A 17,614-nucleotide genomic window follows, 5' to 3' on the forward strand; every position below is an offset into this window, starting at 1 on the left:
ATAGGATTCTATTTTTGGTAACAATTTCCCATTGGTTACACATTCTTCATGACATCAGTTACCTGGTAATCAGGACAAAGTTTCATAACATGTCTCTTGGTCACTTCTACCCCAGGGAGAAGTTATCTATGTCTGTCTCTCCCATGGTTTCTGCTCGATCAGGTCTAAGATACCAGGCTGCTTTATTGGTTTCATTTTACTCTCCATCTCCCATACTCTCCCATAGTTTGGAATACTTATGCCACACTGCAACTAAAATTGACTGGATTGGCACAACAGTGCAGATGTAAGCTGCCCTGAAACATCAGTGAAAGCTACAATGTCAGTTGGTGGAAAAGAATGGGTTTAGGCACCTCTGTTGTAAGAGTTAGTCACAAGTGCAGCACAATTTCTAAATTAGGACCCACTGAAACTAGGTAAAGAAGAGTGGAAGCCTAAATGAGGAAAGTCAGAGTATGATTTCTGCAGAAACAATTAGTCTGTCAACAAAGTAAAGGTAACAAAGGAAATTAATAATGTTATTTAGTTGAAGAAAAAATAAACCAAGGTTTTACAAGGTTATTTTGGAAAGAAAGAACAGCATTTCTGCTGTCTCCGTTTTCAGGGAACCAACATTGATATTCTGAGTCTAGCCTCACTCATCACCATGAAACTGTGCAGGATCTGCTGCTCTAGCTGGATCCCTATAAATCTATGGTGCCTAATGAGATTCATCTGAGAATCCTCAAAGAGCTGGCTGATGTCACTGTAAAACCTCTCTCAATGATTTTTGAGCAGTCTTGGGAAACTGGAGCAGTCCCAGCTGACCAGAAGACATCAGTTTTCAAGAAGGGCAAGAAGGAGGACCCCACAAAACACAAGCCTGTCAGTCTCACTTCAGTGCCCAGCAAAACTATGGAGAAGATTATTCTGGGAGGTATTGAAAAGCACCTTAAAGACAAGACAATCATTGGTTGCAGCCAGCACAGCTTCATGAGTGGAAACCTGATTTCCTTTTCTGACAAGATAACCCACCCAGCTGACCAAGGGAAGCCAGTTGATGTAATCCCTTTGGATTTCAGCACAGATTTTGATACTGTCACAGGATCCTTCTGGACAAAATGTCCAGCACTCAGCTGGATAAACACTTTATGTGGTGGGTGAGCAGCTGGCTCATGGGTCAGACTGAAAGGGTTACAGTGAATGGGGTGACATCAGACTGGGGACCTGTCACTAGTGGGGTTCCACAGGGCTCCATCCTTGGCCCTGTGCTCTTCAACATCCTCATGAATGACTTGGACACTGTATAGGAAGGGATACTGAGCACGTTTGCAGATGATACAAAACTGGGAGGAGCTGCTGGCTCCTTTGAGGGCAGGGAGGTCCTGCAGAGAGACCCTGACAAAACAGAGAATGGGGCAGTCACTGAACATTATTACCACAAGCTCAACATCACAAAGTGCTGGACTCTGCACCTGGGATGGGGCAACCCTGGATGTATGAACAGACTGGGGAATGAGATACTGGAAAGCAGAACCACAGAAAGAGACCTGGAGGTCCTGGTCGATGGCCAGTTTAATTTTGAGTGCCCTGGCAGCCAGGAGGGCCACCTGTGTCCTGGGGGGCATCAGGCACAGCATCGCCAGCCAGGCAAGGGAGGGGATTGTCCTGCCCTGCTCTGGGGCAGGCTCACTTTGAATACTGTGGGCAGTTTTGGGTGTCACAATATAAGAAATGTATAAAGCTGTGAGAGTGTCCAAAGGAGAGCAATGAAGATGGTGAAGGGCCTTGAGGGGAAGCCGTGTGAGGAGTGGCTGAGGTCACTTGGTCTGTTCAGCCTGGAGGAGACTGAGGGGAGACCTCACTGCAGTTACAACTTCCTCATGAGGGGAAGAGGAGGGGCAGACACTGATCTCTTCCCTGTGGTGACCTATGACAGCACCAGAGGGAATGGCCTGAAGTTTTGTCAGGAAGGTTTAGGTGGGATATTATGAAAACGTTTTTCACCCAGAGGGTGTTTGGGCACTGGAACAGCTCCCCAGGGAAGCGGACACAGCACCAAGCCTGACAGAATTCAAGCAAGCCACTTTTGGACAATGTTCTTAGGCACATGGTGTGATTGTTGGGGAAGTCTTGGTGTGATTCTTTAGGATGACGATTTGATGATCCTTATAAGTTCCTTCTAACTCAGTACATTCTGTGATCCTGTGATCAATGACATATATCACAGGTACCTGTATATGGTAATTTCGACCACCTGGGTTGTACATCTGCACCAGGGATCACAGTCATGTCCAAAGTACAACTGTGTGCAATCAGCTTGCACAAAACACTATTTAAACGTTTCATCCAAAAGCTTTGTCATGAAAATTGCATCGTGATTCCTGAAAAAAAATTATGTAATTAACCTTTCATACCTTTCCAGTTTTTCCGAAAGATTATCAGCAGAGTCTGCAGAAGGAATTTGATAAATATCTGAGAGCTCCAACCGTCGTCTGTAACCCTTTTTCAAAATTGGGTTTGTCCATCTAAGTAAATAGGAAAAAAAGGGAAAAAAAAGTTTGAATTAAAAATATTCTAGCATTAATTCTGAAGTTGCTTTGTCTCATCCTGAATATAGCATCCAAGTATATCTTAGTGCACATGCACTCACATACACACACATATATGACACAATATAGTGCAGGCCTGCATTACATTTACAAAACTATATTGATATAATATTAAAAGAATAATTGTGAAACTCCTGCATTTTATAAGTTTTGGGGTGAGATCATGTCCCAAACTTCCCACTGAGTCAGCAGGAGACAAATGAACAGGGGGTTTAAACCTTTGTTCAGTATTTCCAAATATGCTATGTGCTATGTCCATATAAATGAATAATAAATCAGAACTACAGTAAAGTGGACATGTAAGTCTCATTCCTATCTGCTCTGATCTGGGGAGACCCCACCTGGAGTACTCAGCACAGGAAGGACAGGAACCTGCTGGAGTGAGTCCAGAGGAGGCCATGAAGAGGTTTAGAAAGATGGAGCACCTCTCCCTATGAAGAAAAGCTTGCAGCATTGAAATTGTTCAGCTTGGAGAAGAGATGGCTCTGGGGAAATCTTAGAGCAGCCTTCCAGTACCTAAAGTGGGCCTCCAGAAGAGCTGGAGAGGAACTTTTTACAAGGCCATATAATGACAGAACAAGGGGAAATGGCTTTAAACTGAAGGAGAGCAAGTTTAGATCAGATATTAGGAAGAAAATCCTTACTGTGAGGGTAGCCAGACACTGGAACATGTTGCCTAGAGAAGTTGGGGATGCCCCATCCCTGGCAGTGTTCAAGCCCAGGTTGGATGCATCTTGGAGAAATCTGGTCTATTGGAAAGTGTCCCTGCCCATGGTAGGGGGGTTGGAACCTGGCAATCTTTAAAATCCCTTCCAACACAAGCCATTCTATGATTCTATGACATCATACATTGCAATATGCACTTAATAACACAAATCTTGCGCAAGACTCCTCATAAGATCTTCAATGTGTCCATTATACACATATTTGGCTTTTTTTTTTCAAATGTCATGTTTAAAATTTCAATACCAATTTAAAGGGCATGCTGAGACAAAACAAAGCAGGAAAAGACTATTCTAAATGGCTACTCTGTAGAGAAAATATTTATAAGCCATGACTAATTTTATCAAACAATTCAGGTCCAAAAAGGCCTATGAATCTCCAAGGATCAACTTATACAAAAAACTTCACCAGATTCTGTTCAGAAATCTTTTTGAAAGCAGAGGACCAGCTCAGACATAAGAACTATTTTCAACTAAAGGTGTATTTTAAAACTACTTGAATTTATTCTTTACTGTCATCAATGAAAATATTTCCTAAAAAAAATTAAGTGCCTGCAAAAGAAATAGCTTGTGGTTGACTGTTATCATACTTCCATGTAAACCAGAGTTTGTAAAAAACCTGGCATTGATTCATAATTATGATAAAATTCAGCAAAACCTCAATAATTTCAAAATTTTTGTTTTAAACTCTTTTTGTATACAACAGCTAAAATCTACAAAATATATGCAATAATGTTTTCCACAGTCACTCAGAAAATGCAAACATCTTATTGGACATGCTTACCTATATGCCTGTAAGAACATAAATCATACACGCAAAGTAATCCACATTCTCAATTGCAGTCTCTGAAGGTGCAAAGAAGTTTATACAAAGGTAAAAGAACATCATTGAGCACTACAAAAGTGTAAAAAGCCTTATGACAACAGGTGAAAACTACTTGTGTGTAACTGTGTGTACACACATGCACACTTTAACATTTACTTTAAAGAAGTTATAAATTGCAAAGGCAGACTAAAATCCCCATAATTCAGTAAAGCACCAAGATATTTCCCAAGTGCATGGTTATATCACACCCATGCAAAGAGAACATGCTCTAAGAAATTGAAGGAGTAGCCTTCATTTCTGCAATAATAGTATGGTTTCAGATGAATCATATGACTTCCAGCTCAGTCTTTCACACCGCTGTAGCTGAGAAATAACATGTGATTCATGGTACATTATAGGATGGGAGTTAGGAGAGTCCATTTTGTAGGGTCAAGTCACTGAACTCTCATTTTACCATTTGGAGATGATAAAACATCCATAAACTTTACAACTACTGGAAATAGAAGCCAATATTTTTCAGAGATAAAATGTATTGGAAGAAAACCTTTTAATTTCATGTAACACTTACATGAAAGTCTTTCAGGATTACTGCAAATGGTATATCAGGTACTGATTTTTATTTTACCAGATCCTGAAGACAGAAAGGAGCAGTTGCTATTAGCTTTGTGCACATCTTGTGGAGAACTGGCTAATCCTTGCCATTCAGAAACAGAAACTCTCATTAATTTTTGTTCTCAGCTCCACCGATGTCCCATATACATAGATATTTCAGTAATGACAGAATGAATACAAGTTATGGGACGCAAAACCACTACTGCAGCTGATACAAGGAAGTAGCATACTTCCTAGGCAACTTCTTTAATTCACAACACTGTAGCTAAGTAATAACCTTCCTAAGCCCCTTAATAATGTTTTGAGACTGCAATAAGCAATTCCCAACCTGACAAAAGATAAGTGCTTTACAGTTTCACTTTTTATGTTTTGAGAAAACATTTTTTATTACACTGTTTCCCTCCACATATTTGATTTTATTTATCATTTTGATTAGCACCTACCCTGGCATTTTGCCACACCCTGAACTAACAAAATGTGACTGCATTTAGAGAGAGCCGAGTGGCTGTATTATCATTTGGGGAAGGCAGCATGCTTAGCAGAGCTTCTGTACTTCTAGAAATGTCTCTCATTTTATTCTATGCTTAACTCTGTGTTAACCAGGTGCATTTATCATTGCCATCAAAATTATGTGGTCCCTGAACTACCCTCCCCTCCCAAGTCAGAGTTTGATACAGACTTATGCAGTCCTCATCCTCATCTCACTGCTCATCACAGTAGCTGCAACTGTGTTAGATAAACTCCTCCAGCCAGCCAAAGGAGCAGTGCTGACTCCTTCCCCGGGGACCTCCTAGTCTGCAGCCTGCTTCCTTCTGCAAGCTGCTGGCAGGGCTTGCCCAGAGATGTTTGTCTCCCAGCTGCCCTGGCCTTGCCTGGAAGTCCCACCCTAACTAGATCTGGCCCATTTGTGTCCTGTGCCCAGTGGCTTCAGGTTGGAGTGGTAATCATGGGAGGAGTTGGCCTCATGTGTGATGTTTGTCTCAGGGTGGATTTTCAACAGCTGCTTGAGCTGAGTTGTGCTTGAGTTGAACTGAGTGAGACAGTTTATGTTTTATTAAAAGGAATATACTGGACCTAAAACACATAAGTATCTAATAAAACAAATTTTTTGCCAGATTCCTATAACATTCCATTAGCCATTATGTTCTAGATTCTTTGCAAAGATTTAAAATGCAAAATTACTATGAATTTATTTTAACTGGCAATATAATCTATAGTTATCCATGTTTCCATAACACTAGGTGACATAGCTCAATTAGAGTTTGTCAATGAATATGGCTCTTCTAACTTTTTGGCTTTTTGGAAACAATTTGGCAGTGTTAAAGCTGAGGTTTTCCAGAGGTTGTTGAGAAATGTATTCTGAAAGGAAGAGAGCAAGAAGGAAGGAAAACAGATTGGCTTTACAGCATTATGTTAGCAAATGCCATCGGATTACTTGCTGGCATTTAATGAACCCTTTCACAGAGAAACCTGTAGTGCTGTGAGAGTTTTGCCACTAACTAGGAATGTTATTATGGGTACACACATATGAAACCCAGCAGGGAATAAGTTTCAAGGAGGAAAGAAGAAAAGAAGGCAAGTTCCACATCCATTATCTACTGCTTGTAGTAAAACATACATTATGAGCTTGATATATAAATATTATATATATATACTGTTTTGTAGATTTCTAATGACCATTTCTTTGTCATTTACTTAAGCAGTATGTAACAGATTTCTTATTACAGCTATTGCTTTCTTCTGCATGTTCAGAGTCATCCCACTCAAATTGTATCAATAGGACAGATGTCTTTGGCTTTCCAGAGAGTATTAACACAGACAATTTGTCAATAGGATTTGACTCTTCCTTAAGGCTGCTTTGCATGTCACTGAAGACAGAAGGGACATCTGTGTTGCTAAGCCAACTGCCCAGATCTTCTCCCTGAGCACAGGAATATCCTAGCTCCATCAGGCTCTTCAGATGAAGAAGCACAGTTTGCTGAGGCAGCAGCAAAACAGTGGTGCTGGGCTACCCAAGACCAGCAAAAGAGATCAGCTCTCGTGCAAGGGTCATTGATCAGACTGGTGCCATTTCAACAGGTGCTCTGTGCACAGCACAGCAGCATCTACTGTGCAGCGCAGAGGTGACCATGGTTTCACTCCCCTCTATAAAGCATTAATACCTGTGCAAAATATAGTTAAGCATAATGACTGCAACTCCTAAGGAACTGGTCCTAAAATTCAATGAAGGGAGCAAGAAAAGTGCCTCTGGCTTTAATTTATCTTTCCTTCTAATAATTAAGGGAAAGGTGGGGGGAGGCCAGGGAAGAAAGGCCATCAAGCTGTAATTGTGGTGCTTTAGAGCCTAAGTTTTACGAGATGTTTGTAGAGCCATTAATTCTTACCAACTGCAAAAAAAGGCTGAGGTACCACGTAGATCTCAGACATTCCCAAAGAATTCCTCTGACCAGACTATGCCAGAGGCTCTGCACTGCCATCCTCCCACAAAAGATACCCATCGCTCCAGCGGCAGCAAATTGTAAATTGTTGCTTACTTTATACTGGAAGTTGCTCTACCACACAAAATACTTCTCCAGAAGAGTGTCTGCACCACCAGCTGTCTTCTCCGAGCATCCTGTAGTGCAGCTGTAAAAGGTGATCCCAGCTTTTTGTGATCCTTGCTCACAGATGGGACAAGTCAGCATGCCCATGGAGCACAACAGCCTTATTCCTGCCCCCAGCCCCTTGGTTACCCTCAACAGAGTAGGGTTGCAGTTATTTTGTTTTCAATAACAACCTACTGAAATAGCATGTTATATATTAGGAAAACTATATTAACTTTAGAATTTCCCCCATTATAAACAAACCAAAAAATACAATATAGCTTAATATTTAAATATAATTATTGCAGGGTTTCAACAACAATGATAAATGCAGACCCTACTGATTTCTGGTTTTTTGTTGCAGTTGTTTTTCCCAGATCACAAAAATTAAGATTTTAATTTCTTCACTAATAAACAATTCTTCCCCATGAGGTGTTATTTGACATGGGAAGTATTTAGCTGCAATATTATTGACTCTGCCACTAGCTGTGAGCAGCACCATTTTAAGAATAATCAATGTTCTGCTGAAACCCTGGGATTTCAATAGCAAATCTTAATTAGGATTATGTCTCAGCAATTCTTGGGGAAATCTTGTCTTTTATGCCCAGTTTATGTGAAGTGACACTTATTCAAATTATTATCTAATTGATAAATGCTTTCTTAACAGAAATTAAATGCTTTTTTCCTTACAATTAGTAAAGTAGTCAACATATTTCAGTTTGCAGAAGTCCAGAGAAAAGAAAGCACATCAGGGGATAGGCTGTGCAAGACAGAAGGACAGAATATATTAATTGCATTGTAATCTGTCAATTGTTTATGTACCAAAGCCAAGTGTAAGGTATGCTTTAAATATTTCTTTAAGAAAGCTAACAAAAAAGCAATGGTGATGATGTGCTATGAACAAGGTTTGCAAGGCTCTTTCAGCATATACCTACAGTTAGACTGACTAGGAGAGGATATTCCTCCATCATCACTCTTTTTCTCAATTATATATCCCTCAGCAATAATAAGAGAAAGATTTCTTTTCCCCTCATCCTTTGAAAAAACAAGAAACATAAGAGAAAGTTTGCATCAGCAAAACTGTAGCAGAGCGCACTGCTATTCATGATTTAACTGAATTTTAAAATCTTCCAGATGTGTCACTGGAAGTGATAGTAACATATTTCAATTTAGCACTTTGCTGTGTTAGCCATGGATTTTTTAAGATATGTTTCATAATAAAATAACAAAAACTTGCACATCAAGTGCAATGGCCCTTTCCAAAACTATGATTTGGATCCCACTCCAATGACTGATACGTGGTCAGGTATAAACAAAGAGTAGAACACAGTCACAATTTATTTAATTTTAATACCAAGGGTCAAAAAGTAAATTAACATTACAGTAATATGGAATCAACCCTGAATTAGGTGCTGCTTCTCTTACTACTTGCTCTTTGCCATTTTCTCTGTATGATGCTACTCCTTAGCATGATTCTTGCAAATTAATGAGAAAATGCCTCATATCTTTTGATTTCCAAAACAGTCTTGGACTTTGAGGAATGCATCATTGAGGGACCTCTGTGGTTTTGTTTCCTTTGTATCATTACCTACAGAGAAATACAATCATTCCAGAACTTACAGATTATCTTAAAAACTAGTAAAGATGAAAGTTAAAGTGAGATGTCAGAATGACTCCCGACAGGAAGATGTCAGAATACAACAAAGGTTCACATTATTTTAAAAGTTAGGGGAAAAAAATAAGGATAAATATCAACATTAAAATATGGGCATGTACCTAAACCAAGTACGTTTACCAGCCATCACTTAGGATTTTCTTCTTCTGGTTTAAATTGAAAAGCTTCTGGGTTAAATTGAAAAATGCTGTTTCAAAATATGTTTTAAATGCCTACTTATTCTCTCCTAAGTTGGGGAGTTTCATGACAATGCATCCTTGGATTAGCTACTTGCTGAGTGAAAGAGCTCATGCAGATCCTTTTGCTTCTAAGAGAGGGACTGATATGCAGACAGGCTCTGAGTTTTTGCTTGTCTCACCCAGGCATACTCCCACTCGCATGGAAGGCAGTTGAACTGCATCTACAAATTCACATGGCAAAATCTGGCAGTGCTTCAATGTCTCCTTGTATACTAGTTAATTTTCACCTTTAACTCACTTATTTCAGAGGACATGATGTTTTCAGAGGACACACTATTACCTGGATGTCAAGTTGGCACCATCCTGCCTCCACAACTATACCTACACTCGTATGCTGTAAAGCTGGGGTGGTGGGTGAAGAGAAAAAGCATAAACCAAGATAACAGAAACATCTTACCTCTTACAATAAGTCACAATATTCCCACCACTTTGAAATTTAGCATATCCAAAAATGTACATTTTGAGAGACTCAGATTCGTCAGTATGAAAGAGGTGATAACTGTTCCCTGCAGAAATATTCTGTCACACCAGAAATATCCTTGTGCAATCAAAATTCTGACCAGAGTTTTCAGGCAGATTGCATTGACTCCATCACACGTTTCTGGGACAAACCACAATCCTTATATATCCCACTTTCTTCTTGACAGAATTAGTAAAGAAACTTTTTTTAACCATCTTTTGTACTATCTGCTTAGGCTTCAAGATCTTCAAAACATACTTCCTTATCAAATATTTTGCATAGCACAGAGGACTTCAAATTTCTGTCAGGGCATTTAGAAGCATCTATAATACAGATAGTATTATAGATCTATATATAGATCTACTAACCATGTCATTGCCTACAGTATTAAAAAAAATCAAGTATTTGAATGGATTACTTTCTATCTCACCAAAATCAAATAAGCATGTAGAAAATAACAAGGTACAGAGAGGTCTGCAAATATTTCAAATGTTTGATAATTTATTTTGAGTATCAAGATAGTAAGTCTTCTTCCTGCAGGAAGAAAACAGACTTTAAATATATTTCAGAAGTCAGATGCAACTTGATCTAGGCATCTATGCTTTAGAGTTATAAAGCAGCCAGAGAAGATCCCTGTGCTACACAAGGCTTGCACTCTTGGGCATTGGACCAAGGATGCACTATCAGGCTGAGCCAAGGGCACAGCTTAGCCTTATTGTTAAAGAAGATATGCCTCTGGCTGAAATTACTTAAAGTGTAGGAGACTCTGCTGCCTTTCTCCAGTTCACTTCAAGTTTCATATTTTACCTTGGAAACAGTGAATTTTTTCTAAAGGAGTCCAAAACCTGCATGCACATCTTTGAACCATGTGACTTTCAGAAGCTGGCACCTTGCTGTTTTAGATAGCTCTGAAGGACTGGCAGACCAGCAGCTCTCCAAGGATCACTGGTGGCAGCAGACAGATGATCAGGTAGCCTCATAGGGCCACCTGTGCTGCAACTGCATCTGTTCTTGGTTATCACTAGCAGCCAGGATTTACAATTGCCTGGGATCAGTGAAAAGCATCTCATCAGGGCTAGATACATACTGGGCCCTAAGAACACACTACAGAAAAATTGTCTTTTACAAGTGACTGCCCTAGAAAATGAGGCATGACACTGTGCCATTCACCTGCTACTGTAACAGAGGCTCCTTATTCAAAGAGGAAAGGTGACCAAAGTGCTATAGCTAGGTATTGATAAAGGATGGTCCAAATATATATTGGTTATGATAATTTCCAGACACCTGCCCTCCAGAGTGAAATTTATACACATGAATTAGGCATATAAGCTTCTTATGCAAAATCTGGAACTTTTAGGAACTCAAAACATTTTCAGGAGAAACGTTAAAATGTACACATTAAATCCCAAACTTTGCAAGGAAAACACAAGATTTTTCAATTCAAGAATGAAAATCCTAAGTAACTTGTTGTCATTGAATTCTAAGATATGCAGTTCAAGGATAGAGCAGGGACTGCCCAGGGAAGGTCTGGCTTTAGCTCCTTTTTCTGAAGGGAATCAAATTAATTATCACGAAAATGCCAGAAACTATCTTGTACAAGGCATTCTTAAACTTGAAATTATGACTGAATTAAGCTACAAAGAGTGATAGAATAACATTACTGTAGTGTAGGGGCTGAGTACTTTCAAGACTTAAGTCCTGAATTTTTTTAGCCACCTTAGAGGTTATTAGCAGACTTCATAAGAAGCTTCACACCAGGAATTAGGACTTGCAAATAAGTTTTTTATTCAGAAGAGTACAGAATAACTCTGGATTTATGCTCTAAAAAGTAGCTGAGCCAGAGATAGAGAACTAAAACACCTTCACTGCCAAACACTGCTAACACTCAGTCTTTCTTCCTAGAAGAGGTGAGGTATAGAATTGAATTCCTTTTCCTAGCCTTCACAACTCACACAGGGCAGAAGAATGAATCTAACATTTATCCCATACTGGCTAAATTGTTCTAGGAACCCCTGGACAGCTGTATAAATGTGTAGATTTCTTTTTCTCTGGTTTGGAAAGCAAGAAGAAACTAGAGCAGATCTGATTGACTGAATCCATTAGAAAACTTGACACAAAAGCTGAGTTAGTTTGTATTTCTAATTTGGGTTTAATAATGAATCTGGCATTAAAGTACTAGGTCCTGCAAAGAGTTGTCAAAATTGATAGGTACCAAAGCAAAAGTGTATGCTTAAAGAGTTGGACACAAGCACAAGGATTATTTTTTGAGAACTTGCATTTTTATGTCTAAAGTTGCTTGCAACAGAACAGTAATAAAATCAGAATTTTCTCATATTTGCAGTCATTTCTGAAACTCCAGCAATACCTCTGTGTGCCAGTTCACAGGTAAAAATTGATTAATTAATGAGACTTCCTGATCTCAGTTAATTTTCAATAAAAACTAAGTGAATGCAAAGTAGTCTGATATTGTTTGTGACAAAAGGTATGTCCCTGACCTTGCATAACCCTAAAACTCCAAAAGAAAGTAAGTAATGCTTATAAAGACTAAAGTGGATCTTCACAATGAATATGAAGCTAAGCATATGATGATCTAACTGCTTCTGCATAAAACTCTGTTTTCTTTAAGCAAGGTCAAAAGTTGCCAAAGAACAGAAAGAATGTTTTGCATGAGGTTGGGAACAAAAGAGATCAACTCTGAAAATGTAATAAGGAAAATACAACAAAACACAAAACAATCTCTGAAACCCCAAACTTCTAAGTATCTAGTGTTTTCTTTTTTCTAAGTGTCCCCCTAATGGAAGATCTAAAACAACTTGTTTCTTAACCACCAAATCTCAGTTTTTAAACCAAAACTATTTAAAATTTGGGGTGAAAATGAATTTTTAATTTTAAATACTTTCTATCATGACTATTCCTAGCAATTTTTTTTGCCCCAGTAGTATCACTATCACTAATACAAAGGTAACACTTTTTATAAAATACTACTCTTTCTATACCAAGAGATTTTCTAACTTTTTTTGCATAAAGGATTAAGGAAAAAAGGTCCAATCAATACATGTAGAAACTACTCAGTTATGAGCAGAGAGCTACAGTCTGACTTTAACACATGTTAAACCTGCCTCTCCCACCCAAACAGGATAGATTATGAAGCAATAAAACCTTGCCAAGATGTTTATGCATCTATAGCTGATAACAGTTTGTACAATATTAAATAGTAATATATTTATCAGAAAGATTTCCTGAACAATCATAGTTAATATTTTAACATCACTTGTGCTAACATGATCTTCAACTTATTACATTATATTCAGATTGGTACTTCACACATAAATGCATTGCAGACTCTCATAAAAGTCACTTCACTGAAACATGTACTGTGTTGTACTTGATAACAACTATTTCATTATCACTGAAAAAAGCAATCTCTCTCCATACATCTCTTTTCCATTTCTTTGCTCTAGTTAATATTCATCATGAACATCTCCTTAACTTCATATATTTTATTATTATCACTTTGGTTACAGTCACCTGACCAAAAGCTGGTACAGTATAATGCATCATGCATGACAAACATGATTAAAACAACATTCAATTGACTTAAAGACTGTGATTTAAAAGGTGAGCACAGGCATCTGGATGGTTAATTACATACTTAATGAGCATGAACTGCATCTGGTTTCAGACATGAAAACTTTCACTATGGTAGGAATCAGAAATGTATTTGCTTTATCTTATTTGGTTTTTTTCTTCACACCTTCAACACCCTAGGTTCTAAGATTATAAATTCATATAAATTTGTAAATAAATAAAATTAAATAGAGCAAGTGGCCCCCTCAAGCTACTAAATTAAGATACAGAATTATTTCCTACAGATTCTGTCTTATACTTGACAGGAACACTGACTGAAGCATCATTTATGTACACATTACTGTGTACATCATTACTGTACACAGTACACCCCTGTCATGCATACTCTTTGACTCTAACAGTATTTGACAGCAAACAAGGCTTTTTTCCCACTGCAGCACCATTGGAGAAAACATATAAGATCACTATGTTTACCTGGATGTTGGTAAAACTTTAGGAACAGGTTATATTTGGGATTATTCCCTGCTATTATATCTGGCTAACATGCACCAAAGGGGGAGAGACAGGCAAACAGTGACTCATACAGAGTCCCATTAAGAAACTTCAAAAATGTGCAGACCAACCTGCTGAAAGCTATCCCAAAAGGATTTTAAAGTGAGCTAAAAGCCCTCAGTTTTTCAGGCAGAGACCTCACAACAATGTTATAGTTTTACACCATGCACTCTCACTTCAGTCATCATGTTCACATCTTACACAAGATTTCCTCTCACCCTTCCTTGCCATGCAAGAGACCCCCCGGTAACAAAAGAGGGAACCAGTACTCTGGCAAAAGCAGTGCTGTGTGGGCCAATGCCAAAGAGATTATTTGCTCCTTCCAGTTCACAGTGTCATTTCTAGGGATGTCACATAAGACTTATTCAGCTTCCATATTGTCTTACAAAGTACATTGTGCCCAGGCACTAGTATTGGCTCCTTCTCTTTTTATTTGAAGTTTTTAGAAAGAGAAGTCACTAGGGAGTTTGCTTGTAAGAGAACACATTCAAAGCTTGCAAGGAACTGTTTACAGTAAGATCATATATTATACTTGCACATTGAGCAAGTGCTAAACACTCAAAGAGCCAAACAGGAGGAATCCTTGTTCTGAGAGCATTTCCCCTCTGCTCCCTACCACCCCACGATGTTCTCAAAGTTTACATGAAATAAGAGATTAACTAGTTGAGCAACTACCAAAGGTTGCTCAAATTATGTCATAAATTCATCTGTTCGGGTCCAGCAAAGGTTTATGACACCTGACAGAGCCCATTCCTGGTGCTAAAACCCCAGCAACAACAACAAAAAAGAGTGATCTCATCAAAAGCGAGACTCCCACCGCTCTCCCCGCAGACCACTACAGAGCTCGGGGCGCCCAGTGCTCGGTTCCCCCCTCGCCGGAGTGGCTGGGCGGGGGGCGCGGAGCCCCGCTGAGCTCCCCGCCCGCCGCTGCCCAGCCCGGCCCGCTGCCCCCGCCCGCACGCGTCCCGCCGCACCGGGGCTCCCACCTGAAGAAAAGTTTGGAGAAGATGTTCGCCTTCTCCAGGGGAGACCTCTGCATGGTGAGGTGAGGTGCGGCGAGATGCGGTGAGCGGGGAACCGGAGGCAGCCGCTAATCGCTGACGCCTCGCTCGCCCACTCCGCTCCTGCGGCTCTCCCACCTTATCCGCCCGGCCGCTCTGATGTCACCGTCCGCCTCCTGCCCCGGCCCCTCTCCCCGCCTCTGCTTTGCCCCGGTTCAAAGGCGGGCGGGCTGGGGCTCCAGCCCGTGCGCTGCTGCCGCCGCCGCTCCTCCCCCGCCTCCCGCCGCGCCCGGCACCGGGCACCGGGCGCGCCCCGCCGCTCCCCCCGCACCTCTCCTCCCCGGCTCCCCGACGGCTCTCGCCCAGCCCCTTACCTCCACCTGCCGACTCAGCTTCCCGAGCCACCCCACCGCGGGTCCTCAGCCTCTCCCCAGCACTAAACCCCTCTTCTGACCAAGTGCCGAGGTGGGGAAGCCACCCCTCCAGATGGGCCTTCTGCCCTCTGTCCAGGGCGGCGGGGACAGCGCAGCGAGGACAGCCCCGTCGGAGCGTGGACACCCCCTGCCCTCCCGGGCGCGCAGCTGCTCACCGCAGAGCCCGCCCCGGTGCACAGGGCGCCTGCTTGCAGCCCACCGAGACCCGCGGGAGCCGGGCCGGCGCTTGGCCTTGGTGGGCACCCGCGGCCAGAAGCCCCCGTCCAGCGCCCCACGCCTCTGCGCGGTCCCGGGGGCGAGCGCACCGGCACACGGGCTTAAGGCAGAGGGCGAGCGGTCACCCCAGGAAAGGGTGCGGGCAAGCGCGATCATACCGACTTTAAAATACACTTGCTTCAGTTTTTCAAGTTCTTTGTCAGGCCCGCACCTGAACCGAGACGAATGGGAACCGAAGCTGTATCTTTAGTAAGTTTAGCTCAAACACCCAGATCTGAAGCTTTATATGTGTGACATACAAACAAAATCACTGCTTTAATGGCGCACAGCAGAAAGCATATTTGAGAGAGACAAAGATGACAAGAAGCAAGAAAAGAGAACATGTTGATTTAATTCTGTACAGGATTTTATTTTATTTGCTGCTTTATTTTGATATTTATACACTCCAATGCCTTTTCATTTCTGTAACTTAAAAAAGACGAATGGAAAAGACCATGCTTTGTGAATGAAGCAGACTCTGCCCTCTAAACTGGCTCTGTAGAGAAGCGAACGTACTTTTCTACATTTAGTTTGCGCTACAATTTAACCAGCTGTTACTTTTTGCAAACTTTGCAGATACTTTTTATTTCAACGTTTCTCGCTACGCGTTGCTGTGTTTTCACAAAGAATTTCTCTTTGCCTAATTCTTTTCTTAGATTCCTGAGCCAACAAGTGCCCTCTTAGGCTGTCACTGCACCGGGCTCCTTTGTGTCTCAGACCTCGAAACCTTCCCTATTCTGCTTTATTAATGACAAAACCAGTAAGAAACGCGGGCAGGCAGGACTCCAGGAAACTGTCCGCATTTTATCATGTCCTCAGACAATATGTACAGGCAGGGCTAAACCCGCCCAGGCTCCAGGACAGCAGCGCGGAGCCCTTCGGCATCCTGCCACCTAGTGGAGCCGGGCCCGGGCCGCCAGCCCATCCCGCACCGCACCGCACCGCGATGCACCCCCTACTGCACTGGGCACCGCACCCCGCAATGCACCCCCTACTGCACTGGGCACCCGCACCGCACCGCACTGCACCCCCTACTGCACTGGGCACCGGCACCGCACCCCCTACTGCACTGGGCACCCGCACCGCGATGCACCCCCTACTGCACTGGGCACCGCACCGCGATGCACCCCCTACTGCACTGGGCACCGCACCGCGATGCACCCCCTACTGCACTGGGCACCGCACCCCGCAATGCACCCCCTACTGCACTGGGCACCGCACAGCAATGAACCCCCTACTGCACTGGGCACCGCACAGCAATGAACCCCCTACTGCACTGGGCACCCGCACCGCAATGCACCCCCTACTGCACTGGGCACCGCACCGCGATGCACCCCCTACTGCACTGGGCACCCGCACCGCAATGCACCCCCTACTGCACTGGGCACCGCACCGCGATGAACCCCCTACTGCACTGGGCACCGCACAGCAATGAACCCCCTACTGCACTGGGCACCGCACAGCAATGAACCCCCTACTGCACTGGGCACCCGCACCGCACCGCACTGCACCCCCTACTGCACTGGGCACCGCACCGCGATGCACACCCTACTGCACTGGGCACCCGCACCGCACCGCACCCCCTACTGCACTGGGCACCCGCACCGCACCGCACTGCACCCCCTACTGCACTGGGCACCGCACCGCACCGCACCCCCTACTGCACTGGGCACCGCACCGCAATGCACCCCCTACTGCACTGGGCACCGCACCCCGCAATGCACCCCCTACTGCACTGGGCACCCGCACCGCAATGCACCCCCTACTGCACTGGGCACCGCACAGCAATGAACCCCCTACTGCACTGGGCACCGCACCCCGCAATGCACCCCCTACTGCACTGGGCACCCGCACCGCAATGCACCCCCTACTGCACTGGGCACCCGCACCGCACCGCGATGCACACCCTACTGCACTGGGCACCGCACCGCACCGCACCCCCTACTGCACTGGGCACCCGCACCGCACCGCACCCCCTACTGCACTGGGCACCCGCACCGCAATGCACCCCCTACTGCACTGGGCACCGCACCGCAATGAACTCCCTACTGCACTGGGCACCGCACCGCACCCCCTA

General features: G+C 42.9%; 1 protein-coding gene across 1 annotated transcript in view; it reads right to left on the reverse strand.

Moving 5' to 3' along the window:
* The window catches only part of CFTR (CF transmembrane conductance regulator), an 86,487-nt gene extending 71,479 nt beyond the window's left edge, over window positions 1-15,008 (reverse strand). Inside the window, exons 1-2 of the mRNA XM_021553473.3 lie at window positions 14,834-15,008; window positions 2,397-2,507 (exon numbers count right to left, since the gene is read on the reverse strand). Coding sequence (XP_021409148.2) covers window positions 2,397-2,507; window positions 14,834-14,886 — 164 coding nt within the window. The 5' untranslated portion in view covers window positions 14,887-15,008. The remainder of the gene's footprint in view (window positions 1-2,396; window positions 2,508-14,833) is intronic.
* Between the last annotated feature and the right edge of the window lie 2,606 nt (window positions 15,009-17,614).

The sequence above is a fragment of the Lonchura striata genome, chromosome 5 (assembly GCF_046129695.1).
Source record: "Lonchura striata isolate bLonStr1 chromosome 5, bLonStr1.mat, whole genome shotgun sequence".
Classification (NCBI taxonomy): domain Eukaryota; kingdom Metazoa; phylum Chordata; class Aves; order Passeriformes; family Estrildidae; genus Lonchura; species Lonchura striata.